Genomic DNA, 27,469 nt, shown 5'->3' with positions numbered 1-27,469 from the left:
ATTCGGTAGCTACAGGTGAAAAAAAGTGTGGATAGAGAAGATTTTTTTTTTCATGGTTCAATTGGCTATATCTTTGACTATGTATATGCCAATGGCACTTACGAGATGTCCCAACAGATAAATTACGGTGTAGATCCGTGGTGCAAAGCGGACAAAACCGTACTCAAAAAACGTCGACGCGTGGAGACCACGCTTAATTTTGTCTCATACAACCCCAACCACCGAAGTGATTGGACTGCATCCAGCTCAAGATTAGCCGAGGGAAGCGGCAGACCGAGCGAGGCAAGAGACGTCTCTGAAGAAAAACGGAAAAGGCAAGGACTAGAATCACAGTGAAAAGAATCAAGCGGTCTTGACCGCGAATTGGGATATCAATTAGCATAACCTTAATACCTATGTGAAGCCAACAGGGCATGAAAACGCCATTGGACGCCAGAACTGCCCGAAATTAATAAGCCACCCGTGTCCGCATGTCCTAAGCGCAAGTCAGTCAATGAACGTCATTCGAGAGGGTCCCAGGGGCAACTTACCGAGATCTTGCGCTCGATCTCCCGCACAGATCGGTCCAGCTCCGCGGCAATCATCATCTTCGTGTTGTTGGGCAGGAGGAAGTACATCTCACACAGATCACCGTCGATAACACCCTTCACGGGCGCGTAGTAACCGCGATAGATCAGGTGGTCGCGGCCGGCGAGAGGGGGATGCTGCGTAGCCAGCTGCGTCTCCAGACTTTGGAAGAAATCAACATCTTCACGGCTGGCAAAGGGAACAAACATTCCAATTGTTCCCTGGAAACCAGTCCAGACAACAATGTCACGACCACCAGCCACAAGCTGTGCCTTGTGCAAGCTAGTCGGGATGTCTTGGGTGTAGTAGTGAACCATCAGCTCAAGACGATTGGGAGTACCCTGCAGATAGCCCCGCTCGTGAACAAGATGCGCCCCAGATCCATCCTCGTCAGCCTCTTCCGAAACTTTGCTCGGGCATCGCATCATCCACAGGTTACCAAACTTGTCACCACCGGCAACGGTTTCGTAGTCAACCATGGTCGTGGCAGAGGTCCAGCGAGCAATAGAATCATCCACGAAGGGAATCAGGACGTTTTCCTGATGTTTGTAGACCACATAGGTCACACTCTCCCGCACATCACTGACCACAATCCGGCTACCTTGGGTTTGAAGACCAACAATAGTCTGGGGAACCACAGGGGCTTGCGATTTGCGAAGGAGTTGTCTCACACCTAGGTCGTACAGACGGAGAATGGAACCAATGCCTGCCAACAGCTTGCCTTGGAATGGGAGGAGAGCAAGAGGAGGTTCCTCAGTGCTCGTCTTGTGGATGAGCTCGAATTTGCGGCCATCTTCGGAGAATCGGTAGATATGGATGAAACCACCCTTTGACTTGGGAGGACTGACTTCCATATCTTTTGCAGTTCCCACAACCAAGAACGACTCATCATCCTGACTGGAGAATGGTGCAATGGCAACACTAACTGCTGCTTCGTTGTCTTCAAGGTCAAGGGTAAAAACAACTTCCTTGTCAGAAATTGGATCGACGACTTGAATGCACGATGCCCAGTGACCAGTTCCACGAGGGTAGCCGAACTCGACAGGTGGGAGACTGGCAGCCTCGCCATTGCGGGCTTCTGAGTCTTTGATGAGGCTTTCCCGTGTTGCAGGAGAGAGGACGTTGTTGTCGGATTCAATGACGTAGAAAAGGGGTTGCTCCGGGTGCTTGACAAAGCGACGAGGAGTGTAAGCCAATGGGATCGACTCTTGGAGCATATTATTGTCGAGCTTCTCGATGGAGAAAATCCTAGAATGGGTCAGCAAAAATGCTCACGTTGCAATAGCAAGTCGGGGACATTGATAATGACGGTAGTTGATCTCAGTAGGAACAATTGGAAAAATAAAAACATGTTTTTGATCCACATGGAGGTTCGGTTCCCATTTTTTCATCATATGATCATAGCAGGCAATAAGGGAAGAAGGGAAGAAGGGAAGTGTTAGGTGAACCACATACCGTAGATTTCGACCTTGAATGCCGACCATACCCTCCAAGCATTGCTCGCTGGAGAAGTTCCAACCCCACTCAAGGCCAACGTAGTCCAATGGGGTGAGCATGAAGCTCTTGGTTTGGGTGTCTGAATACCCGAGCCACGAACGGGAGCTCAGAGCAAGGACGGCAGTTTGACCTTGAACCGAAACTTGCGACAGCTTTACAGGCTTAGCTCCAAGGAACCGGGTTCGGGTATCTGAAAGCTCGCCAGTCACATCGTCAAGGACAGTACGGAGGTATACACCAGAGTAGAGACCAATGTGCAGGTACAGCGTTGTGCCTCCGGAGCTCGAATCGGCCATGGCCATGATGTTCAGAGCCGAGGGCGCCGATGTGAGTGCTTGGACAGACATGTTTTCCAACATGTTCTTCGTGTCCAGGCTGAGGATGCGGACAGTCGAATCGTCACAGCCGACAGCCAGGAATGAACTCCGAACACGACCCTCGGGGACTTCCCCGAGGCTGAGGCAAGTGACTGTGCCAGACATCTGGCGTCGCTCATCATACTCCGCTAAAGATCCGTCGGCATCCATTTCAAAGTAGACAATTTCTCCCGAGCTGAGAGCGACAGCAACTTGACGTTCGTTTGTAGCTGCAGCGACGATGGAACGATGCTGCGGGGCAGGCCACTCATTCACTCGGTGATCCGCGAGGAGGTGGCGGATACCACGAGGGTGCACTTGAATGAGAGAATCTTCGCCAAGCTGTTGGACAGCAAGCGTAGGGGCTGTGGAAAGGAAGCCGGAATCCTCGGTGATCTCCTCCACAATCTCGCCGATTCCCAAAACAATTGTTCCGTTGGTAAAAGACAGAACAATGTATCGATCGTACTCGTCGGATCGCGTCAACTTGGTAGTCCAAACAGCAGAAGGTACTGCACGAAGCTCCGACTCTACCAGCTCTGAAACCTCGAGTCCATGCTTGAGAGTGCGGAATGTACTGCGGGCGCCGGTGCCACAAACAGAGTAAATTTGCGGGGCATCCTCCTCTGTGAGATTGGCGACCTTGCTGTCAATCAATGGGTTCAAGGAGTTGATCGATTCCATGAGGTTCAAGTTTTCGGCCGGACGAGGGCGGAAGAATACCGGTTCATACGGAGCGGATGGATCCGCAGAGAAAGACTCGCTGCTAAATTCGACCTCTTCATCATCATCACCAAGTTTTTCAAATTGGTAGAAGTGATGGTTGCCCGATTCGCTAGCAACGTAGAGGAAGCCACTCTTGAGGATCAGGAGACTTGATGCGACGGGAACGGTGTCAAAGAACTTTATTTTGAGACCTTGGACTTCACCGGTCACTTGGCCATTCTCATCTTCGGCCATCTCAAGGGTTACCTTGAAGATGTCACCATCTTCGGTCTGAAGGAGGAAGAAAAATGCGCCCCGCATTTTGTGCATCACACCCGCAACGATGCTTCGTTTGCGCTCAGGGTTTTCTGTGGGGCCACTTCGGCGTGGAATGGGCACGCGGAATGCATCTTGGTTGGAGTGACGGTAGGTGATGTTGTCCTCAGCGCAGACCAAAACGCCGCTAGGTCCATCTGCGCCTCCTGGCACTTGGAACAGCATGTTTGCAGTGCGGTCGACTGGGTCGGACCATTTACGGACGACATGGTTGAGACCCAAATCAAGTTCGTAGTAGACGAGGACTTTTTCCATTTCCTCATACGCCTGGCCCGTGGGATCCTGGTCTGCCTCTGAGTAATCTACTTCAAGAGCAGCAAAGATAGGGTTGTCGTAGCCGACATCCAGGGAAATCATTGCAAACACAAGGGTTTGGGGCTTGTGGGCTTCCAGAGGCGACGAGATCGTGAGTTCAGCCTGAGAATTCCGGTTAAGAACATAGACCAGCTTGTTCTTCTCCACCGAGGCGATTAAACACGCACGCCCCTTGGGATCAACCGCGAGATACTGTCCCGGAACGACTCTGCGAACCCCGGACTTGCCAAATGTTTCCAGATGAATACGGTTGAAGCGATTCTGCGAGGGAACATATTCAACGATCGTGATGCGACCCGAATCCGAGCCGATGATCAGATAATCTGCAAAGGAGAATGACTCAGCAAAGTTTCGCTTATGGGTTTGACAGCGTCCACGTTGCTGGCCAGGGCAGGTCCCCCACCCTTCAAGGGGTCGGGTCGAAAAACCAGGACCGTGCTACCCGGGAAGCTTCAAGAATCACTAAGTTGAACTCGTGTAAATGCAAAATTCGGGTTAAAAAAACGACATACCTTTGTTGCTGCCAGCCAGCCGAAACACTGCCAATGAGCGGATGATGCCAAAGACATCTTGTGAGAAGATTGGGGTAACCTTTCCGAGGGTCGGGTCAGGTCGGTGGATAGTGAGCTTGGAGCCAGACGCCGTGATGACCTGTTGCTCCTTGGTTCCAGAAAACTGGCCCAGAACCGCCTGTGTGATCGCAGTTGGAGGCTGAATTGTCAGGGAGTACATGAACATATGCGAGGTAGTAGCCATGGTGGGCAATTAGCTCGCAGAGCTTTGCAGCTCCAACACCAAGCAAAAGACACGCGTGAGTATGGGCAATTGCAGTCCAGGAAGATGGAAGTATCACATCAATCCCATATCTGCTTGGTGGAGTCACTAGCAAAGAAAAGACTCCGTGCTTGGTGCCGCTTTTCTATGAAGAACGAACGTGTGGTGGTGGCAGAAGAAAGCAGAAGCAAAATAGAAAAGTGCGAAGCTGTCTCCTCGGCTTGTCACGTGGTACCAACCATCCGGTTCGACCGCCTTCCAACTGTCATCATCCGCCATTATGTAATGACGCTCTTGGAACGCTTTCGCTAGGGCAGACCACTTCGAGACTACATTCAAATCTTTATCACGTCTTTGGACTTTTTGGTTCCTTTACACCATTGCCTCTTTGAAACATATTCCTTCAGTGCCTCATCTTCTGTCACTGGTAGAATTCATCTGGATTTGATTTCCTTGGTGCTGGCTCAGCTTCCCCTCACCCCACTCAGCAGCAGATCCCCCAAACAACCATGGCCGATAGCGGTGCTACAGAAGATGCTCCCATCACCTTTACCGTCAAATCCTCAACTGATGCCAAATACACATTCACCCTCCCTCTTTCTACTCCTGTCTCCGAGTTGAAACAGAAGCTCTCAAGCTCTGAGTATGCAGATACTCCAGCTGAACGCCAGCGTCTGATTTACTCTGGTCGGGTTCTGAAGGATGATGAAACCCTTGATTCTTACAAAATCAAGGATGGGCATACCATTCACTTAGTGAAGAGTGCTGCAAGCAATCAACAACGATCCAACACATCCGGCCAGTCTACCTCGACGGCAACCCCTGCTGCCACTGCCTCAAGTCAGCCTGCAGCAGGTGTCCCTACCAATCTTGCTGCAGGTACTGGCAACAACCCTCTAGCTGGATTGACTGGAGCCCGATATGCTGGGTTCGCCCAGCTACCGGGTGCGGGACTCTTTGGCCCAGATGGTGGGGTAAGTGAGCTCAATATGTAGCCCTGGTCTGGAACCCCGCTGGATATACAATGTACTAACTCATGTTATTTATCACAGATGGGTCCGCCTCCCGATAGCGATACCATGTTAAACATGCTCGAAAACCCTCAATTCCAATCGAGCATCAATGAGGCCCTCCAAAACCCTCAGGTGATTGACATGATGATTCAGCAAAACCCCATGCTACGGGACATGGGACCTGGAGTGCGACAGATGATGCAGAGCCCAGAATTTCGTCGTATGTTGACGGATCCCAACTCTATTCGCTCCATGATGCAAATGCAGCGATCAATGGGTATGGGAGGAGGTGGTGCAGGTGGTGAAGGCGCCTTCCCAGCTCCTGGTGTGACTAACACAACCGAGGGAAATCAGAACGCTCAGCAACAAGATACACCACCCAACCCTTTTCAAATGGGTCAATTTGGTCAGCTACCTCAAATGGGCGCGGGAAACCCATTTGCTAGTCTGTTCGGGGGCAATCCTGGAGCTAATCCGTTTGCCCCTCCAGCCCAACCGGCCGCCACAGGAACGGCTGGTCAGACTGAGGGCACTGAGGGCACACAAAACACCACTGGCCGATCTCCTACCGGAGAAGCACAGAACCCATTTGCAGCGTTACTTAACCCGTCTATCTTCGGTGGTGCAGGTCAGGCGGGTGCGGGCATTGGCGGCAACGTGAATCCTTTCAATCCTCAACAAAATCCGTTCCTGCGCGATCCTGCTCTCATGACCCAAATGATGCAGGCGATGGGTGGACAAGGTGGAGAGGGCGGTGCAGGTCAGGCGGGTGCGGGCATGGGCGGCAACGTTAATCCGTTTCTGCGCGATCCTGCTCTTATGAACCAAATGATGCAGGCGATGGGCGGCCAAGGTGGCGAGGGTGGTGCCGGATTGTTTGGAGGTGGTGGTTTTGGCACCCCACCTCCCGCGGACAATCGGCCTCCTGAGGAGCGATATGCGGACCAGCTCCGCCAATTGAACGATATGGGATTCTTTGAGTTTGAGCGAAACATTGAAGCTTTGCGACGGACTGGTGGTAGTGTGCAAGGAGCCGTGGAATATCTCTTGAGCTACCCGTCATAGGCAAACTCCGTCCTTTTCACAACTCTTTTTTTCTGCTGTCCATTTTTTCCACTCTATGTATTCCATGGCCAGTTTTGTTTTTAGCTACCGAACGGCCTTCCGAGTTGACGACTTTCCCATTCCCCCTTGTTGCATGCCTACTCTTGAATGTGAATCTATCTTTCTTTTACACTATGCCCATTCTGCCCGGCCTCAACAGGGCCCTAGCGAATAATCATATTTAAATCTAAGTCATTTCGGTTCTGGATTCCAACCATAGATTTATTAGCCAGAATATGTAGGTTCAATATCAAGTCTTTTCTTCGGGGGGTTGTATTTTTATTTATGTATCTGTGGTGGATACTTTATGTAGCACATACATAATCGAATCCCCATTAAGTGGGTCCATCGATCCAGTTCCAAAGGAACCTTTTTGGAAATATGTATGTTGTGGCCGACATATTCCGACCGCATGCGTCATATTAACAAACCACATGCGCACGGGGGTTTGACCTAATTACCTTCCGAATCTAATTAATACTGTTGCATACCCCATGGAAGTTTTTTTTCATTTAGGTACGTTGATTGGCGATTAAGGCTGCAGCTTCAAGAGTCCTGCAAACATCGGTTGATAGATATTCCGGTGTTCCAGACACGTTGAGCATCATCTCCGGTGCTTCTCCCTCAAACTCTCTGGACGAGCACCGAATCCCCATTTTGCTGGCACCTGCGGCATTCGGTGCCGATTACACTCTTTACCCTTTCCCATTCTCCACGATTTATTATCCCAATTGAACCCTCATCGATCTGAGACAATCCAGACTGGAACCCTAGCGCTTGCCAAGCATCACCCTAACGAGCATTTACCGCCTCCTGGGTAATCACATATATACTTCTCACCAGGCGACTTTTTGGAGAAGTGTCAGTCAGTTCTCGCAGGGCGAACCTTGGAAGATCGAAGGATCTGCCTCCTATTAGCCGCTGCTGATCTGCACTCCGCTGACGTGCGGTCTTACCAGACTCGCGCTCGTTCTAAGTGCATGGGGAACAAGCAGCAGCACATCCAATCCAGATAGCAAACAGGACAGGATCTGACTTTGAAGCAACTATGGCGACGTTGACGTCGCTCGGCCTTGGTGCCTGGACGCTGTTAGTGCTATCGTTCGTGTCCTGTGCATGTGCTTTTTACATCCCTGGTAAGCTTCTCCCAATCAAACGAAGGTACCCAGGCGCCGCTAACATGGCGTCTCTTCCATAGGATATTCAGTCACTCGGTACAATGATAACGAGCCAATTCCACTCCTCGTCAACAAAATCTTCTCCGACCACACGCAGCTCCAGTATGCCTACTTTGATCTCCCCTTCGTCTGCCCTCCGAGTGGTAAGACACATGGCGGCTCACCCTTTGGATCCGGTCAAAGCATTTCCCTCAATCTGGGTGAGGTGCTGCGCGGCGATCGCATCATGACTTCTGATTTCGAGCTCACAATGGGCAAGGACGTGGAATGCCAAGCACTTTGCACTCGTGAGGTCAGTCGCTCAAATGTTAAGTGGGCTCGCAACCTCATCAAGGAGAATTATGTGATCGAGTGGATTGTGGACAACCTACCTGGGGCGACAAGCTTCGTGACCGTTGACCGAAGCCGAAAATATTACGCCTCCGGATTCAAGCTGGGCTACACGGACATCTCCCCATCTACCGGCCGATCGCGCTATTTCATTAATAACCACTTCACGATTGTCATCCGCTGGCGGAGCGCACCGGAGGGAGGCAAGGTGATTAATGGATTTGAGGTTTATCCAAAAAGTGTCTCCGCTGCCGATCGGAAAGAAGGTGGTTGTCCGAAAGACATCCACGCGGATCATGAAGGGCTTGGTCTGTATATTGCCCCAGACAAATCAAAGCTGAAGGAAAAATACCCTGGCTCATCATACATTCCCGAGGATGACGATGACGATGACGATGGATCTACCTTGAGCATTCCGTACACCTACTCCGTTTACTTTCGCGAGGAGCCAAAGATTGACTGGGCCAACCGTTGGGATCTGTACTTTACGAACCAGGAGGAAGGCTCAATGACACACTGGCTGGCAATTGTTAACTCCTTGATCATCTCCACTGTACTCGGTGCGACTGTCTTCGTGATCTGGAGCCGGACTGTGCAAGGCGACATCAAGGGCCGTGGTGATGGAGCTATGGAGGACCGAAAGCTGAAGGGCCAGTCTCGCCGGAAGCGCAGCGAGAAGAAAAAGGAAGGACTGCTGGACAATGCCGATGTGGAGAATGACGCTGATATGTCCTCTGATGACGAACCTCTCGAGGACACTAGCGGCTGGAAGCTTCTTCACGGTGATGTTTTCCGAATTCCAGCATATAGCGGCCTTTTGGCGCCATTGGTTGGTTCGGGCATGCAGTTATTGTTTATGGCAACTGGCTTGCTTGCGCTTAGCTGCCTGGGAGTTTTGAATCCCAGTTTCCGCGGCGGATTCGTCAGTGTCGGCATGGGCCTGTTTGTGTTTGCTGGATTATTTTCTGGTTACTTCTCCGGAAGACTCTATAAGACCTTCAGTGGAACTGCATGGCGGAAGAATACCTTGATTGTAGGTGGATCGGTCACAAAATGGCATCGTGAAGATTTTTGTACTGACTTCATTCCCAGACTGCCTTGCTTTTCCCCGGACTGACATTCCTTCTTGTCTTGATCTTGAATCTGTTTGTCTGGACTCAGGCTTCCAGCACGGCGATCCCATTCGGTACATTGATTGGCTTGCTGGCTCTCTGGCTGCTCATTCAAGTTCCCCTTGTCTACCTTGGTAGCTGGGTTGGGTATGTGCGAGCGAAGCCCTGGGAACACCCTCTGAAGACAAACGCTATTGCTCGACAAGTCCCTCCCCAGCCGTGGTATCTGAGTAGTCCCGCTGGTCCCCTTTTGACTGGATTGGTCCCATTTGCTGTTCTCTTCATTGAATTGCTGTTTGTGTTCAAGAATCTATGGCAGGATAAGAGTGGTTACTACTACGTGTTTGGTTTCCTGAGTGCGGTATCTGCAGTGCTGATAGTCACCGTCATTGAAGTGACTGTCATTGCAACATATAGCCAACTCTGCTCTGAGGTAAGTTTCCCCGAACCATTGGTTTTCGGTACATCAACTCATTCCTTATAGAACTACCACTGGTGGTGGCAGAGCTTCTTGACAGGTGGCAGCAGTGCCTTCTGGATCTTCGCCTACTGCATCTGGTACTATATGTTCAAGTTGCACGTCACTGGATTTGTGTCTACCCTGCTGTTCTTCAGCTACAGCTTCCTCGCCTGTACAGTGTATTTCTTGTTGACTGGAACCGTCGGATTCCTGGCTGCATACGCCTTTGTCCGTCGTGTCTATAGCGCGATCAAGGTTGACTAGAAATACCTCGATATTTTCACCACAAATACACTGGAACCGACCACGCCTCTTAACGAAGTAATCTGTTTGATAAGCATCGGTGATTCAGCTGACCACCACGGCGTATACTGTCTTTTTCATTGCATTTATTTTCGACTCCCTTATCACCAGCTTGTGCTCATCAAGACGATCCTCGTTCATCTACCCTCCTCTCCCTTCATAATCTCTTTATTTTTTCTATCTGTCCGACTCGAGTCAATCTGTCGCTTTTTGCAATTCCAGGCAAGCGAGTGTTAGCGTGTGATGGTTGGCTGACATCGGGTTGGATAGTCATGGGCTGTTGCCAGATTTGTGTACTTTAGCTACCTCGCCGGCGCTCAATTATCTTCCTTCTTGATATTTCTTCATTGTGAATGCCATTACGTTTAGCATACCTATCTCTCTCTTTCATTCTTCTCTACTGCACGTCATTGTACGTGACTCGCCTTACTTCTTCACGCCATCATCGCACAGCTTTCACGCCATCATCGCAAAGCTTTCACACCACCATCGCCATGTATTTGACCTCCCACCCTTGACGATTTTCCTTCCTCCGCCTCCTTCCTTGATCATCCTTCTCTACATGTTTCTCTCTTCACAAACCTTCTGGTACCAAGCATCAAGTCTAACATCCCTTCCAGAGTCCCTTTACTACGTGAGCCTCGAATCTTGTCCCTTCAACCCGAGTCTTTCACTGGAAGTTGTTTCCTTGTCTCTACCCTTGAGCATAGATAAGGACGGTGACTTTTGAACGGTCTTTGTTCTCATCTCCATTCATCTTTCCGATTCTTTCGCTTCGAGCTTTGAACGTTTCAAGCTTCAGAAAAGACAGAAGTTTCATCATGCCAGCAACCATGGCTCCCATCAAGTACAATAGTGCAGATCATCCGCTGTTCAACCTTCAGCGTGTTCCTCGTGTGCTGGAGGATATTGAAGAGACACGTCCGATCATGGCAATCATGCGTGGTCTCTACCTCAAGCCACAAGACCAAGCCAGATTGGACTACCGGTTTCATCCCTGGTTGCGTGGTTGGATAAACCCAAAAAAAGCTCGCTGTTGTCGCTGCTTCCGTGAGTTTTCTCTTACTGTCTTTTCGTTTCCCATATTTTCTGTCATAGCTGACATCCGGTGACAGTTCTCAAGAGAAACTTCGGGAACGGGTCCACTAGCAAGAAGGCTTTTGAACTTCTCCAGGAAGCATCCAGGCTTTACAAAGGACTTCCTCAGGAAGACTCTACTGTGATTAGAGTTGGGAGAAAAGCCAAATGTGCTTGTCATAACGCTGAAGAAGGCGAATGTAAAACCCACGAGGTCCCAACTACCAACGATGGCAGTGATCAAGTCGTCTCATACAAGTGTCAGACTGACCACGGTGAGCTCACCTACCAGGTACTCGTATCTGCCGAACACGAGCCCGGTCAATTTGGGCGGGGTGCTAGCCGGGTCCCAAACTGCCTGTATCACCCTGGTGAGCCTCGAGATGATGTCAGTGAAACTCTTTTGTTTTTGCTTTTTTTGGAACCAAGCTCTAACCAGTCAGCAGGTGTTTACGTGTTGTGACCAGAGCGTTTTCACACGTGGATGTGCTCTGAGATGGGACCACCTGCGAGAAGTCCAGATGGGCATGCACAAATATGATCCAAGCCACCCAGGCAATGGGCCTGAGTGGCATTTCCACGAGACTCCCGACAGATTTCCGATCCCACCGAACACCCGCTCTGGCGTGGTAGTGGCCCTCAAAACGGGAATTAACCGTTGGGGGGAACAAGAGTTGATTCGCCTCAGTGTCGTTGACCTCTATTCCGGCCAAGTCCTCATTGATAACCTTGTGTGGCCCAACAATCCCATGCTACACCTCGACTCCAGCAACAGTTGCATTACTTGGGAAATGATGCACAAGGCTCACGCCAGGGGCCTCTGCTTAGAAGGTCGTGAAGAAGCTCTTCAACGTCTTTGGGATTTTGTCACGCCAAACACTTATGTCGTTCTGCACGAAGGCCAGAAAGAGCTGATCCATCTCCGGTGGGCCCACAGAAAGGTCATTGACACCCATGAGCTGGAGGGACGCATGCCGGCCTCGAAAGAAAAGAATCGGACTTTGAAACGACTTGCCTTTGTGCATCTCAAGCGCAATATTCAGCAGGGTCGGTTTGGGCTGGACAGCCTCGAGGATGCAATGGCCTGCCGGGACCTTGTCTTCTGGTATGGCAAACACCTGCCTCCCCACAAGCGTCAGGATGACCATGAACCTCTTATTAGGTTGGGTAGCAATCGTCCCGGCGAATGGGAGAGGGAGCTAATGGAACATGAGTGTCGGATCTTTCTGAGGATTAGGGCCTACCACAATTGAAGGTGATTCGGGGTTCGCCCTCCGGGTCACTTCCCACTTGGTCCAATTTTCTTGGCGCCTGAATCCTTCTTCCAATGATCATAGTCGACTGGATGATGGGTTGGCGAGGCACGTATGGCCTTGATTCGGATTTCCTTTCTAAGTTTTCTTTTTGATTTCGTTCTTGATTTCGGTTTTGATTCCGTTCTTGTTTTTCGAGCTTTGGGAAGTTTGCATTTACATTCATTCTGGTTTATCGTTACGCGAGTCTGTTGGGTTTTGATTTTGAGGTCACATGGACCATATTGATATGCTCAGTTCGAGACTGCGAACAGAATGGGAACAGAATGCAGTGGCGGTAGTTGACTTTGATTCAGTGATTGATGTGAAAAATAAAACCGCAAAAACAGGTCAAAATGTTCCAACTCCTTTCCATGCAGTAGATCGGAGGTTTAATTTCCATGTTTTGTGACGAAGGCAGTGCATATGCAGGATAACTTCGAGTATGTCATTGGATGCGATGCCTCTGATTGCGCCATTCTGCATCGGGTGATCCGGTCCCGCCACGAAATGCAAACGTGTCGAGGTGGAGACACTGCAACCTCTCTCAGCCTTTCCCGGAAGAGCCGCCACGAAAGACTAGCGGTGACCACTTGGCAATCCGGGGATCAGAAAGCAGCTCATCTGGGCACTTGGAGGTGGGTCTCTGGGGGTTCGATGTGGACTGGCCACATGACGTGATTGAAAGGGGGGATTGCTCATGAAACAACTGGAGAAATGCAGATCCCTTCCAATGCCTCATTTAGATGTGTATTGCGTGTTTCCGAAGGTATTGATTGAATTGATACATTCGCTGCGCGACCGTGTCAGCGTGGACATGCACGTATACACCGCTTGTTGTCCCACTTGTCGGCCTACTCCGCGGGTCCTTCACAGGCATTCTTCGCTTCGTCACTCTTTCAATTTGCGGTTGCGCTCTTTCCCCTGTGATTGGTTCTCAAGATAAGCAAGTGGAGCTCCTGCCCCTAAACCCCCCTAAGGATTCATGCTAACTGAGTTCGGTAATACCAGGGGCAACACCTTTGTGGTGATTGGTTGCGAACGCGATGACAAGATCGGTGGGTCTTAGACTTTGCATTGATAGTCGGTTTGGATCGTCCCCGTTACAAGGGTCTGTCGCGGAGCCAACGGCAGCGTTCGAAGCTTCCTGTCCACTCCGGGGTCGAGTGGACTCCGAGAAAAAAGGCACCGGCTTCAAATATGGCTGAAACAGTCGAGTGAAATTAATGGCTTCATGCTAGTCGGGAGTGGGCAGATGGGTGGGAATCAGAGAGCAATATTACGACGCCTGGCGGTATTACGGACGTATCGGCCTTGTTACACTGGTGGCAACTCGGCAATCACGGTGTCCCGGGACTTCTGCGGGCCAGCAAACCTCCTTTTTCCAAGCCTCTGAGTGGACAGGACTCGATTTCTCGAGCAGGACACCCATTCCTGACTTTTCAGATCAATAATAGGCAATGAGCCACATGACCCAACTGACCCAAACTTGATACGATTACGAATACAATACAATACGCCACTCCTTCCACCGCGTCGTCTCCATTTCTGGGTCAATCACACCATCGCACTCTCGAATTGTGCTATCTTGCGCCTTCAGGATACGTCAGTGCCGGATCATTCCCCTGATCTTCCATGCAGTAGTACAGCCGCTACTGTGGATTTATCGGGGAAAGATCTGGGCCTGCAGTCTTTTGCACGCGATTTTCATGGCGGTCTGGAATGCACAGTGACATGGTGGGTTTGGGAAGTATAACCCCGTGGGCAATACTCGCGCTTGTAAGCGCAATACAATTCCCACTTGCTAATCTCTTCCTGATCAACCTGGGCCATTGTAGATACTCTCGGACCTTCTTATCAATCATAGAAAAAAAAAAACTTTTTTCTTTTCCATTCTTTTTTTTTTATCTTTTTTTTGGGGGATTGATTCCCCACACGTGCCACTTTTGGGATTGTTATATGAAGCCCCATCCTCCCCAACCTTGGTTCTGGCCTTTCTTTTTCTTTTAAACCCATCTCCTGTCAAACCTTCTTTGTTCTGCCGTAGGCCATCGTGAATACTAGCATCCTTCATCATGGCGAACAAGAAGCCTAACATCCTTTACATTATGGCCGACCAGATGGCCGCACCCTTGTTGTCCTTGCATGACAAGGACTCGCCCATCAAGACCCCTAACTTGGACCGTTTGGCGGCGGGTGGTGTGACTTTTGACTCGGCCTACTGTAATTCACCGCTGTGTGCTCCTTCTCGCTATGTGATGGTGAGCGGCCAGTTGCCCTCGAAGATTGGTGCTTATGACAACGCTGCCGATCTGCCCGCGGACACTCCGACTTATGCCCACTACCTGCGCCGAGAGGGTTACCACACGGCTCTGGCCGGTAAAATGCACTTCTGCGGTCCGGACCAGTTGCACGGCTATGAGCAGCGTCTGACGAGCGATATCTACCCCGGTGACTACGGCTGGTCCGTGAACTGGGATGAGCCGGTAGGTAACCTTGAAATTCCGTGAATAGCGAAGCAGTACTGACAATTCTCTAGGAAATCCGCCAGGACTACTACCACAACATGGCCTCGGTGATGGATGCGGGTCCGGTGGTGCGCACAAACCAATTGGACTTTGACGAGGAGGTTATCTACAAGTCGCAGCAGTACTTGTACGACCATGTGCGTCAGCGCACTGACCAGCCCTTCTGTCTGACAGTGTCGATGACCCATCCCCACGACCCATATGCCATGACCAAGGAATTCTGGGACATGTACGAAGATGTCGACATCCCGCTTCCTAAGAACGGCAACATTCCCGACGACCAGCAGGATCCCCACTCCCAGCGTGTGATGAAGTGCATTGACCTTTGGGGCAAGAAGATGCCGGAAGACCGCATTCGTGCTGCCCGCCGCTCCTACTACGCTGCCTGCACTTACGTTGACACCAACATTGGCAAGCTGCTGAAGGTTTTGGAGAACACTGGTTTGGATGAGAACACAATCATTTGTTTCACTGGTGATCACGGTGACATGCTTGGCGAGCGTGGTCTGTGGTACAAGATGACTTGGTTCGAGAACTCGGCCCGCGTGCCAATGCTCTTCTACGCCCCCAAGCTGTTCGAGCCCAAGCGCATCAAGGAGAATGTTTCTACTATGGATATGCTCCCTACGTTTGTCGATCTGGTTGGCGCTCCTCTCATCAAGGAATTGCCCCTTGACGGTGTTTCTCTGATGCCTTATTTGACCGGCGGCGAGGGCCCTCGTACCGACACCGTCTATGGCGAGTACATGGGCGAAGGTACCCAAGCTCCTTTGATCATGATCCGCCGTGGCTGCTGGAAGTTCATCTACTCCACCATCGACCCGCCCATGCTGTTCAACGTGGCGGCCGACCCAGAGGAGAAGATCAACCTGGCAGCTGGCCTCTCTACCCCATCAACCCCCCGCCCTCCTCTCGCAGTGAAGTCCGCCAATCCTCTGGGTGTGCCTGCATCTCTCCCCACGCCCGGCGAAACTCCTCGCGTGTCTCCCATCCCCCAGCGTGTTGGCGAGAACGCCGGCTACCCCTTCCCCACGCCTACACCCCCACGCACCCCTAGCCCTGCCAAGTTCCAGAGTCTCCCGGACACTACCGACCCCGCCAAGATGCTCGCCTACTTCACCGAGGAGGTTCACGCACGCTGGGATCTGGAGAAGATCCGCCAGGATGTCCTGACCTCGCAGCGCCGTCGTCGTCTGGTCTACTCCGCTTTGATCGAGGGTACGCCCCGCAACTGGGATTGGGAGCCACGTGTCGACCCTAGCACTCAGTACGTGCGTAACCAGGGTAAGGGCATCCTGGATGATGTCGAGCTTATCTCGCGCTGGCCTCGCGTTTTGCAGCAGGCAGCTAACGAGCACGGCCTTACCGTCTAAATAAGACCGTCTTTCCTCCTCCCTTACTAGGGTAGAAAAGGGCAATCACCACATAATTATGTCGTGTCTTTTCAGCATTTTCGATGTTTCAACTGCGATTTGCGATTTCATCTGCCATTCAGCAACGACATTGCCTTTCATTTACATTGACTTTTATTTCCGTTGGGACTTTCTGTTTGTTTTTTTCATCTCATCAGCGAGGCGCTATACCCGGGAACTATTTTCTCTTCGATGAATTTTTTTTTGATCCCCCGATTAGTTTGCATTTGGCCCTGTCGCGTGTTCAAAAAGCATGTTGTGGGTTTGCACATGTGGGTTCTTGTATATATTTGTTATTATCCCGGGTTGGGTGTCATGTCATCCATTGTGATTGTTTAGTTGATACCTTAAGGTATATATAACCAGACTGAATATATATGATTATTTGAATATGATTTTTCCAATCTATATTTGAGTTTCTCAAGGTTGTACTGCATGTGTAGTACGTACGCAAGTAACATGGTTTGCCGAGAGGTTAATTCCTATGTCCAGTTATAGCAGACATGCCCGCATTGGGTTTCCAAGGTCCATGAATGTTTATAATCGTCTATTATGATATACTACGGATAGTCCCGTACTCTATACTCTAATATAGTATTATTATCCAGTAGAAGCGTACTTGTGATGTCATTTTAGGTCGGACTCCGCAACTTCCAAGGTTGTCTCAACCCCACACTTGGCATAGAGGGTCCGTTTCTAATAGCGCTGCATAGTCCCTATTGTCACATGAACTATTTAAAAATATGCTGGAGTGGGGTTTTTATGGAGCGCTAGTTGTAATTATTAGTTTACCGCGCGCATAGTTTGAGTTCTAGTAAATCCCTCCTCGTGATAGAGAATTCGTAAGTATATCTAGAAAAACTATGCAACATAATTCGGGTCCAGGGGTCGTTCGAAATCGACTATGTGATTGCCAGCTATAATCAGGGCATGAGCCCAGTACTCGGTGGGATGGTATCTTGAAAAGCTGGGTTATATATCAGGCTGCCCGGGTGGAGGATTCCAAAATTATCACTATGTAGGAAACACTGAATGAAAGAACACCTTGGCAAGCAAAGCGATAAATTGGATCAAAGCCGGCTAAATTCAAAAAGATATAAAAGATTCCCAAAGATCAAACAACCGCCACAAAAAGAAACTCGATGGGATATCAATGCGATCATGGTTGTCATCAATGCCACATAGTCGTGGAACTATCAATTATATACAACGCTCAGGGTCATGAAATATTTCGCTTTTGGGCATTCACTCGATCAGCCATACCGGCGCTTTAATCAGGACAGTCGCAGGTCCCTTGCCGCGTACTTCGACGGTGAGGAATGAGGCGAAGCGGATGCGAGATGGCTCAGCCTGCTCTGTCTTTTCTCCACCCGCTGGACGAGTGGGTGGGTCGGCGGGTCGGCGACCCATTAAGGCACCGAAGACGGACCTTCTCCGAGGTTCGCGTGGGGCGGGGGTGCCCCGTCTGCGCAAGGTCCCGTGGAGTTCGAGGCCGGCGAAGAATCGCCTTCATCGTCGACTTCCAGATCCGCTGGCGGAGGGGGTTGGTGCGTGAGTGGTGGCAGTTGACCTTCAACCTTCATGTAGTTATCGTGGAAGGAGATGTTGGGTGGGAAGTACTCGACGCAGACATCACGGGCCTCTAGCGGTATCTTTTCGATGATGTTGATGGTGTTCTCGATGATCATACGCACACCGGCCTCCAGTCCTGGGAGTGCTTGGTCTTGCAGCTGTGTGCTGAGGAAGGTAGCTAGCTCCACAGTCAAATGCTCGATCAATTCGGCGCGGTGCTCCTGGGCGGTGGGGTTCGCCAGGGTATCACCTAGACCGTCGAAGGTAGTGCGGCGCCAGTTGGAGAGTTTGGCAATGGCATTTTCACGGTCCTCGTCTGTGACTGGTCGCATCTGCTGTCGTCGCAGGTTCATCTCGATCGACTTCAGTTGAATACTCAGACCAGGGTCCAGCCCTGGATGAAAGTGCCGTTGGAATACCTCTTCCATCAACCAGCGACTGACTACTGCACGTCCTAACGCCATCATTTCTTTTGTTCCCACCGTCAGGGCATCGTCCGTTACAAGACCATGCAGCCATGTGGGAATGATCCGCCAGTCCTTCCGCACGGAGAATGCTAGGTCCTTGATGGCTCCGTCCAGTCGCTGGAATCGGTTTGTATATTCATTGTCATCGAGCACAGTGCGAGAAACAGCCATCCGTTGGTGTGCGACGGTGTTCTGGAGATGCTGAACCTGTGCCTCCTTCTCGAAATAGTAACGCTTCACCTTGGAGTATTTACTCTCTACAATCCCCGTCAATATCATTCCACACATGCATCTGGTCTCAGACTTACGTAGTTCATCATGTTTCTGAATCAATGCCCGAACATCAAGGTTCTCCAAGTCATCGCGCGTCCGTGGCCCAGCTGGCGTGTTCCGGGTGTGTTCTGTTGGCATGTTCTGGGCGGTGCTTCCCCTGCGCTCTTGCCCCGATCGATCAGTGGATTGGGCCTGTGGTGTCGCCTGTGAGGCCTGCTGCATGGCGTCAGGAGGGTTTTGCTGACGACTTGGGGAAAGGGACTCGTAAGTCTGCCGGGAAGGGGGCCGGGAAGTATTTAATACCAGATCGTGCTCAGGGCGAGACAGCGTCGGACCCCGGTGGCCGTGGTCAGGGAGGTAGCGTGGAGAATCCGGGGTTCGCTCAGTCGGTGAGGGTCGGCCGTATTGCTGGACCAACGTTGGATCGGTATTGGTGCGTTCGAGCCCTGGGGGAATAAGGAGCTGTCCCTGTTGTGGTTCTGACTGTTGTGTCCAATCCTGGATATCACTACTGACGGAAGGGTGGGATTGATGCAGGGATCGTTGAGAGTGTTGTAGGTGCTGCTGCTGGTAGGCTAGTGATGCCGACCGCGGTTCATAAGCGGGCGGGTCTGTTGGAGACTCGTCCTCTGGGTATATGTTCTGATGTTGATCTTGCGTATCGAAGGGTGGGGCGTGTCGGGGGGAGCTTGGCTGCGAGAGGGGCTGCGAAACCTGTCTGATCCCTTTGACGGAGGAATTGCGATCAATAAAGCCGGAGGTTGGGCGCTGAAATATGCCCCCGGCCTTTTTCCGACGAGGCTGTGAATCCTCAGGGTTCTGTCGGTCGCGCTGTGGTTGCTGCTGCTGTTGTTGCTGACGTAGGCTCTGAGCGCGACGCAATGACGGTTGAGCCAGGTTTTGAGTTGATGGAGGGCCGGAGGATGCCTCGTAGGTGAGGCGGTGATCTGAAGGGTGGCGGTCCACGTAGTTGGAGTTGTGGTCCGGTGGAGTCAGCGCGGGGTGGACCAGATTCTCGACAGAGCGGGCGGAAAAGCGACTTGGCTGATTCGCAGGCGCCTTGGATTTCTTGAATAGGGGCATCCTTGATCTGATGGACAAGGACACTGCGACCTTCTCTGCAATGAGGGGAGGGCAAAAGCAGGTGGGGACCTCAGATCGGCGGGAAACGATTGGATGATTGGCGGGGATTTCTATATATAAACGCCGGGTCAACCCTGGAAAGGCGCCAAGGGGTGGAATTCTGACAAGATTATGGGTCATGAACAGGCTTAGGTGAACAAAGAAAGTAAGTTCAGTCTGAATATTGAATGTTCCAAAGTTGGGGGCGAAAGAGAAACCTGGCAAAGTGTACCTTGAAATCCTTGTAAAGTAGCCCTGAGGCTTGATGGCTGAAGGTATATAGAGTCAATGTATATAAATAAACAACAATGAACCGTGGATCTATTCTGAATGTGACATGCTTGGACTGGTATTCGCCACCAGATGTGACGATATCTGATATCTGATCGACATACATATTGAGTTGCTATACAGTACATGTACAGTCAACTTTCAAATATTTACCATCGAACATTAAACGTTCCAAATGCTTCTGCAATTAAACAGTGTCGGATTTCGCCGACTTGTGCATTCCAAGGTTTCCCTTTCTTTGACATTCGTGATCCACTCAAGCTCAAGGGGAAAGAAAGGGCACAGACATTTAGAGATAGCTTATTCCAAATCTCTTTTTTATCGTTGCAGACTAAGTATCACTTGAATAGCGCTTGAAGAACCAAAATGCAAAACGAGGATGCTACTGGTACATGTTTCGACCGAGGTAAAACCCTTTATATACTCGCAAGGTCCGATCAAAGGCCAATCCCAAAGGGCTCCATGTTCCGAGCAGATGGATCGCTCACATGCAGAACGATCTTACCCCTAGATCGGCCTGACCGAAGCCTCTCATAGGCCTTCACAGCATCGCAGAATTCAAACACACTATCCAACTGCATCGTGATAGTTCCATCAGCCACCCATTCTCCCAACTGTGCTAAGCGCTTCTGATCGATCGTCGGCATTAAAGTGACATACTTCCTTCTTCCACCACCCAAGAAAGAGGGCCACCCAAGTCTCGCCACAAACGTCAACATCGACGAAGCGCCCACCTGCACGAACGTCGCCTCGTCCTTGGAGAAAAGATGACATTGGTAGTAAAGATTGTCAGGAAGCCCAACATGATCCACAATATGATCAAACGCAACCCCAAGCTGCTGTAATTTCGCAACCAAATCCTCTTCGGCTGTATAATCAATCACAGCATCCGCTCCAAGCCTCAAACACAACTCCATATTCCGTGTCGAGCATGTAGTCGTAACATGACACCCCATCGCCTTCGCAATCTGGATAGCAAACACTCCACATCCACCGGAACCGCCATTAATCAATACCTTATTTCCAGCTTTCACGTAGCCCACTAAACTCTGGTACGCTGTCTGCCCCGCAACACCCATTGCAGCGGCATGGTCAACCGAAACACCATCGGGTACAATGGAAACGCTGTCCGACGAGATGACGATGTACTCAGCAGCCGAGCCAAATTGGACCGGTCGGCTCGAACACCCGTAGACTAGCGTGTCTTCTTTGAGATGCGTGGCAAGTGGTCCGGTGCTGACTACGCGTCCGCAGAAGTCCATGCCGGGCGTTGCAGGTGTGCCTATCAGCATGCGAAAGGGAATGCCTAGCTCGGGGAGCTTATAGTCTGCTGGGTTTAGTGCAGCTGAGATGACTTTCACGAGGATTTCGTTGCCCTTAGGGGGCGGGGGTGTGCGTGCTGATGTGTCGAGGTGAAGATTCTTTTCCATTCCGCCTGTTGTGTTGGTGTAAAGCCAGGCTTGCATTATTTCTGGATGGAATGAGGCCATGTCAAAGCCTGGTATTGTTGGATTCATCTTTATTGCAGTCTTGATGGTCTTGTTTTGGTTCCTCTTTTGACTGAATGGTGGTAGTCCAATGTGATCTGTGGTTGAAAAGATCCACCTGGTAATTGTGTGCCTTTGTCAGTGGACCCTTTGCCTATCCCTTGTCATGGGAGGTGTGATCAATGAAGATCGAATATCGGGCCATGAGCTGGACGATGCGTATCGAAGATGAAATTGTATCCTGTGGCCTAATATGGCCTAGCGCCATTTGCGACCCCACTAATAAGGTCTAATCATGCCTATGAGATCATGCAACTTCGGGAACATTGGCTATACATCCTACAGGCCACGGAGCTTGTATTCGATAAGTTATTCATTCCTAGAATCATGTGGTAGGGAAAGGCAAAACAAGCTCAGCACACAATATCATGTGACAAGCTGCCTAGTTACAGATAGGATCTCGTGGGTTTCCTCCTTGACCTTACACCTATCTTACTATCTTAATAATCTAGCACACAACGTGAGACTTGCCCTCCTTGCCCTGCAGGGAGTGCTTCTCTCCGTGATAAGCATGGTGGCTGTGCTTGTGGCGGGGGTTGTTTCTGTGCGAGACCATGTGCCTGGAAAAGGAATATATCAGTAGAGTCGGGAATCGGCGGGATCGAGGTAAACTTACGCCTTGTATTTGGCCACCATGGTCTGATCCATGTCATCGAGGGTCTGAAGAGCCAGCTTAATATCGGTCAAAAGGCTGTCACAGCGGTTCATGCTGAAGTCCTCACGGACAACAACGCGCATCAGCTGCAGCTTCTCGCTGTGAGGGGCCATGGTGTAGGCAGGAACAATCCAGCCGCGCTCACGCAACTGGTGAGCAATGGTGAACTCGTCGTACATACGGTCATTGTTCGGGGGCAGACGGAATGCCACCAAGGGCAGACCCTTACCCTTACCCTGGCTCATGATGATCATGCCCATCTTCTGCAGCTCGCTGGCCATGTAGTCGGCGACGCGGGTCAGGTTGATCATAATGGCACGGAAACCGTGCTTGCCAAGACGGATCAGCTGGTAGTACTGACCGATGACTTGAGCGGCACCCTTGGAGAAGTTCAGGGTGAAACTGGCCTGGTCGGCACCCAGGTAGTTAATGTTAAACACAAGCTCCTGGGGCAAGTACTCAGGAGAGCGCCAGATGACCCAACCAACACCGGGGTAGACCAGGCCGTATTTGTGGCCAGAGACGTTGATAGAGACAACCTTCTCGAGGCGGAAATCCCACTCCAGCTCGGGGACAGTGAAGGGAGCGACGAAGCCACCGCTAGCGGCGTCGACGTGGATAGGGCAGTCAATGTTGCGCTCAACGAGCAGGTCGTTGATAGCTTTGACATCCTCGTACTCACCGGTATAGGTGGTTCCGATAATGGCACAGATACCGATAGTGTTCTCGTCAATCAGGTCAACGGCTTCCTTGGGGTCGATGACAAAGCGCTCATTGGTACAGTAGACATAACGCTCCTCGATGTCGAAGTAGCGGGCAGCCTTCTCCCAGCAGACCTGGACAGCACTGTTCATGACAATGTTGGGCTTGGAGTAGTCCTTGCCCTCAGCCTTGCGCTTGTTCTGCCAGCGCTTCTTCATAGCAAGCGTGCCGAGCATGATGGCCTCGGAAGAACCAATTGTAGAGGTACCCATGGCATTTTCGCCCTTGGGGTCGGTGGGGCAGTTGTAAAGACGGGCGATCATGTTGACGCAACGGTTTTGGATCTCTGCAGAGTGGGGGTACTCCTCGTAGTCGATGAAGTTCTTGCTGAAGGAGTCGGTCATGATCTGCTCAATTTCCTCTTCCTACATCGACGCGGATTTATTAGCTATTCTCTGTTTGTTGTGCCAATGGAGTGTATCAAGTTCCGCTATAACACATACCATGTAGGTGGTCACGAAAGAGGCCAAGCTGTAAACGTGGGTTAGCTGTTGCCGTTATCAGCCTAAACATTTCAAACCTACTTGAGCTTGGGGTTGCCATCCAGGCTCAGCTCGTCCTTGATCAAGCGAGAAGCGACCTGGCGAGGCATCTCCCCCTCGGGCATCTCATGTTGTGGCAAGTGGTCGGCCGCAAAGTGGCTACCGTAGACATTGGAAGAGATGTCATCCACAGTAGGGGCATCGCCAATAGTCTCGAAGTCCCGAGAAGCGGGGTGGAAGACTTCGTCGTCCTTCTTAACGGCAGCAAGATGAACCATGATGGATAGTATGGAGAGAAAGTTAATAGAGAAATGAAGAAAACGAGAAGATCAGGAGCAGGAAAGCCAGTTTATCATACGAGCTGGTCGGTTAACCAGGTAAGTTTTTCCAAACAACTCGTGCGGGGCATGACGCAGTGGCTCCTCTCAATTGGTTTCCCGAATCCTCCTTTTCATTTACCACGTTCCAGATCGGCGTATACGAGGCCAATGAACGCGCATGACTACTGGGATCAAGGTTTAATTGTTTGATATCATATGTGCACCTGTACTATTCTGGTGGTTTCAAAAGCTTGCGCAAAGCTTAGCAATGTACGGTAAGGTGTTATGGACAAAAGCTTGGCGGAGGGGGGGATCATTGAGCTTAGTACTCCCGATGTATCCGATCGACCCCTCCATTGCCAATTGTTAGGGGCCACGTTTTGCGCTAGCGGTGGGTCTAGAACCTGAACCAAGTGGATAAGTGGATAAGAAGTGGCGGTGTTCAAAAATAATTGGAGATACATGATGCGCTGGCGTCTCGTTTACAGCTTACTCTCCCGCACGAGCTTCTCAACCTCGGCGAATCGGTAGTAGTATTCCAAGCTACCGGGGTTAAGTAGGGTGCCCGATGGCTTGATCCGCTTGCCGGATACGATCTGCTTCACCTTTCCCAATAGTTAGTATGCAATAATCTCACCTCGGAGCTGAATTCTTACTGGCAGTTCGACTTTCTTGAAGTTCACGGTGGTGGGGATTTCGGGAGTCGCAAAGATGTACATTGGCACGTGACGAGCACTGAGTTCCGTTCGAATGGCTTGTTTAATCCGAGTCACCAAGTCTGGCGTAAAAGCGACCCCTTCCTTCATTAAGCAGAAAAGCAGGACTTGCTCATCACTGTCGGTTGGTCGACGCTGACCGACACAGATGGAGTCGGCTATCTCCCGAGGAAAAAGGCCTTCGATAACTCGGTAAATTTCTGCCGACCCAAAACGAACTCCCGAGGGATTCAAGACCCCATCTGCCCGACCCATAAAGGTGATTTGCTTCGTAACAGGGTGTATCGAGATGAAATCCCCGTGGGTCCATACGTCTATGAAGTCGTAAGTCAAAACCTTTGCACCAAGGACAGATAACACTTACTGTCGAACCTTTCAAAGTATGCATTAAAATACTTTTGGCCGCTGTGATCACCCCAGAATTGCGTCGGCATGTTAGGGAAGGCAGCAGTAGAGACCAGGTCTCCTGGCTCTCCATCGGCCACAGGAACTCCCTTGACACCATCGCCTTCGATGGTTGAATCGTACACTTCCACTGGCACTCCCAAGCTGAACCCTGCACAGCCCCCAACAAAGACTGGCGTGATAGGATTACTCACGCCAAAACATCCGGCTAGATCCGTGCCTCCTGAGATGTTATTGAGACGGACATGAGATGGAAATCCTTCATCATAGAACCACTCAAATAATGCATCCCGTAGGACCATGCCAGTGCTGGTCACCACGCGAAGAGAGCTTAGATCGAACATTTCACGGGGTTTGATATTAGCTTGCTGAAGCTCCTGTAGCCACCGTGGGGAGATCCCCAGGTGTGTGACCCTGTATGATGAGTTAGCAGATTTTAGGTTCGCTTTCAATATCAGCACTTACTTCTCTTGAGCTGCTAATTCCACCAATGCTGTTACATTCGGGATGAATGGACTACCATCGTAGAGCACCACTCGAGCTCCGAATAGCAAAGTTTGCATCGCGGTCAGATACATAATCCATCCAGTCGTCGTATACTGTAGCGCAACACTATCCGATGTACTTTCCATATGCAAATTTCCTTCCTTGTTAGCATTGAGCAGCACTCCTCCGACCGAGTGGACAATGCACTTGGGTTGGCCAGTTGTTCCAGATGAATAAACGATCAAGAATGGATCCCGGAAAGCAACACGCTCAAATTCGAGACGGTCATTTCCGGCTGCCTTCTCCAGATAGCTTGCCAGCGTCTGAGCTCTCGGGATCGATCCCACCTCGGCTGGATTTTCAGCGAATCGTGGTTGGGAAACAACTCCTTGGAACTCAGACACCGAATCCATTCCCTGGACGATTTCCTTCATCTTGGCCCGCAGGTCAATCGTCTTCCCATTATATACGGCAAAATCATCCATGAAAAGCCAACGCGGCTTAATCTGTAACAAGCGGTCCAAAACCCCCTTAGTGCCCATATCCGTAGAGCTGGATGAAAAGATCGCGCCGAGAGCGGTCGTAGCCACGAAGACCAGCATTGTGTGGATTGAATTTGCACTGCAAACCGCAATACGATCACCACGAACCACTCCGTTAGCCTTCATCGCCTGTATCAAAGTTCCAACCTTCGTTCGCAGCTCTCCCCAGGTAAGGTGAACGGCATCTTTATTGGCGCCCTCTCGGACTTCGGTGATTGCAATCTTGTGATCTTCTTTGCCTGTCGTATTCCCTGGACTGCCGGAGAAGAGCATATTCTCGGCGAAGTTCAACTTGACACCCCTGAACCATTCTGGCACACTATCCATACGGGCAGATTCATCCACGATCTGCGTGTATGAGCCTTCGTGGATAATGTGGAAGTATTTCCAGCAAAAGTCCCAGAATGCAGTGCGGTTTTGAATGGAATAGAGGTACATGTCATAGAATGCCTTGCCATTTTCGCTGTACGTTAGCTACTGAGGTGATTCTATCAGTTTGGCACAAAGAATCTTACATTAAATCGCCGCCCCGTTGACCGCTCCAGCTCTCGCCGGAACCGACCCATTGATGTTGATTCGGGGTCTGGATGCTCCCATAGCTTCCGGGGGATGGGCACTGACATTATTGTGGATATGGTAATAGATCTGGTAATGGACGGCGGTTGATAATAGGATTTCCAGAGGAAAGTATTCAGGACAATAGTGAGTGATGAGCTGAGCTTTATCAGCATTCCTGGGGAACCGAGGCCCAGATGCGCCAAGCATCAGAGCGGGCCGCACATCACTACCCCATGTTCCGGTGACAAGCCCCGCACGCAATGGATCCTGTAAGCCCCACGGAACTGAATGATGGGACCCTTGAATGCGGGATCAGTCTCACGTAAATGGCAGGTGTGAGTGGCTGTGACAAAGGTATCTACGAGTACAATCGTATGCACTGTGGTTTCCATTGGATCTGATCTGGTGATTGGGATGTGTTCAAAGCTAAGAAGAATCGAACACCAGACAAGAATATTGTCAGAGAAATACAACAAAGGCACAAGATAAACGAGGTCACACTTCCCATCCAAGTACTACTTGTTGCTCGGTGCTACCAGAGTAAGGTAACAAGATACAATGTTGACTGTTTTGGTCCGTGATTAGACCCAATTACTCAAAAAGCACAAACTATTGAACAGGAGGTTCGATACGTTTGACCATCTGTACCTGATTAAATCGTAATGAAAATTTCTCCCAGACCAGAAGAAGAAAATCTGCCTAATGGGAGAGCAGAGTGGCGCCTGTTCAAAGAGAGCAAGAGGGGCGTATCTCAGCACTCTCTCCCACACGGTCTCTACCTTCTCGTTACCACTTACGGCTGGGGAGTCAAAGGTGATCCCTCAGCCTTGTGTGTTTGAAATTTTTTTCTATATTTACCTAACGTGGACTGTTGGATGCGGCGGCGAATCATAACATTAAAGTAGACTCCAT

The 27,469-nt window shown here is 50.6% G+C and overlaps 9 protein-coding genes across 9 annotated transcripts; 4 read left to right on the top strand and 5 right to left on the bottom strand.

Moving 5' to 3' along the window:
• Window positions 1-448: 448 nt before the first annotated feature.
• Window positions 449-4,532, bottom strand: N7503_006679 (DDB1/RSE1 family protein; the record flags this gene model as incomplete). Its single annotated transcript, XM_057066226.1, has 4 exons — window positions 449-475; window positions 531-1,815; window positions 2,023-4,099; window positions 4,289-4,532. The coding sequence occupies 4 exons, from the start codon at window positions 4,530-4,532 to the stop codon at window positions 449-451; spliced, it is 3,633 nt and encodes a 1,210-aa protein (XP_056919907.1).
• A 380-nt stretch (window positions 4,533-4,912) lies between these two features.
• Window positions 4,913-6,628, top strand: N7503_006678 (ubiquitin domain-containing protein DSK2; the record flags this gene model as incomplete). The annotated part of the gene is made up of 2 exons (XM_057066225.1): window positions 4,913-5,524; window positions 5,603-6,628. The coding sequence occupies exons 1-2, from the start codon at window positions 5,060-5,062 to the stop codon at window positions 6,626-6,628; spliced, it is 1,491 nt and encodes a 496-aa protein (XP_056919906.1). The 5' UTR covers window positions 4,913-5,059.
• A 1,087-nt stretch (window positions 6,629-7,715) lies between these two features.
• On the top strand, window positions 7,716-10,011 carry N7503_006677 (transmembrane 9 family protein; the record flags this gene model as incomplete). Its single annotated transcript, XM_057066224.1, has 4 exons — window positions 7,716-7,803; window positions 7,866-9,208; window positions 9,268-9,720; window positions 9,772-10,011. 4 exons carry the CDS (start codon window positions 7,716-7,718, stop codon window positions 10,009-10,011), a joined length of 2,124 nt encoding a protein of 707 aa, XP_056919905.1.
• Window positions 10,012-10,883: 872 nt separating this feature from the next.
• N7503_006676 (uncharacterized protein) lies at window positions 10,884-12,380 on the top strand (the record flags this gene model as incomplete). The annotated part of the gene is made up of 3 exons (XM_057066223.1): window positions 10,884-11,100; window positions 11,166-11,515; window positions 11,574-12,380. 3 exons carry the CDS (start codon window positions 10,884-10,886, stop codon window positions 12,378-12,380), a joined length of 1,374 nt encoding a protein of 457 aa, XP_056919904.1.
• Window positions 12,381-14,494: 2,114 nt separating this feature from the next.
• N7503_006675 (putative choline sulfatase) lies at window positions 14,495-16,320 on the top strand (the record flags this gene model as incomplete). Its single annotated transcript, XM_057066222.1, has 2 exons — window positions 14,495-14,905; window positions 14,959-16,320. 2 exons carry the CDS (start codon window positions 14,495-14,497, stop codon window positions 16,318-16,320), a joined length of 1,773 nt encoding a protein of 590 aa, XP_056919903.1.
• A 1,284-nt stretch (window positions 16,321-17,604) lies between these two features.
• N7503_006674 (uncharacterized protein) lies at window positions 17,605-19,754 on the bottom strand (the record flags this gene model as incomplete). Its single annotated transcript, XM_057066221.1, has 3 exons — window positions 17,605-17,732; window positions 17,789-18,655; window positions 18,707-19,754. The coding sequence occupies 3 exons, from the start codon at window positions 19,752-19,754 to the stop codon at window positions 17,605-17,607; spliced, it is 2,043 nt and encodes a 680-aa protein (XP_056919902.1).
• A 767-nt stretch (window positions 19,755-20,521) lies between these two features.
• Window positions 20,522-21,601, bottom strand: N7503_006673 (NAD(P)-dependent alcohol dehydrogenase; the record flags this gene model as incomplete). The annotated part of the gene is made up of 1 exon (XM_057066220.1): window positions 20,522-21,601. The coding sequence occupies one exon, from the start codon at window positions 21,599-21,601 to the stop codon at window positions 20,522-20,524; it is 1,080 nt and encodes a 359-aa protein (XP_056919901.1).
• A 478-nt stretch (window positions 21,602-22,079) lies between these two features.
• Window positions 22,080-23,808, bottom strand: N7503_006672 (glutamate decarboxylase; the record flags this gene model as incomplete). The annotated part of the gene is made up of 4 exons (XM_057066219.1): window positions 22,080-22,191; window positions 22,248-23,413; window positions 23,492-23,519; window positions 23,573-23,808. 4 exons carry the CDS (start codon window positions 23,806-23,808, stop codon window positions 22,080-22,082), a joined length of 1,542 nt encoding a protein of 513 aa, XP_056919900.1.
• A 524-nt stretch (window positions 23,809-24,332) lies between these two features.
• N7503_006671 (acetoacetyl-CoA synthase) lies at window positions 24,333-26,622 on the bottom strand (the record flags this gene model as incomplete). Its single annotated transcript, XM_057066218.1, has 5 exons — window positions 24,333-24,455; window positions 24,507-24,880; window positions 24,931-25,385; window positions 25,437-26,473; window positions 26,515-26,622. The coding sequence occupies 5 exons, from the start codon at window positions 26,620-26,622 to the stop codon at window positions 24,333-24,335; spliced, it is 2,097 nt and encodes a 698-aa protein (XP_056919899.1).
• Window positions 26,623-27,469: the final 847 nt, after the last annotated feature.

The sequence above is a fragment of the Penicillium pulvis genome (genome assembly GCF_028828015.1).
Source record: "Penicillium pulvis strain IBT 33274 chromosome Unknown contig_5_segment0_segment0, whole genome shotgun sequence".
In the NCBI taxonomy this organism is placed as follows: domain Eukaryota; kingdom Fungi; phylum Ascomycota; class Eurotiomycetes; order Eurotiales; family Aspergillaceae; genus Penicillium; species Penicillium pulvis.
The sequence above is the reverse complement of the archived record's forward strand: the minus strand, read 5'-3'. Positions and strand labels throughout refer to the sequence as shown.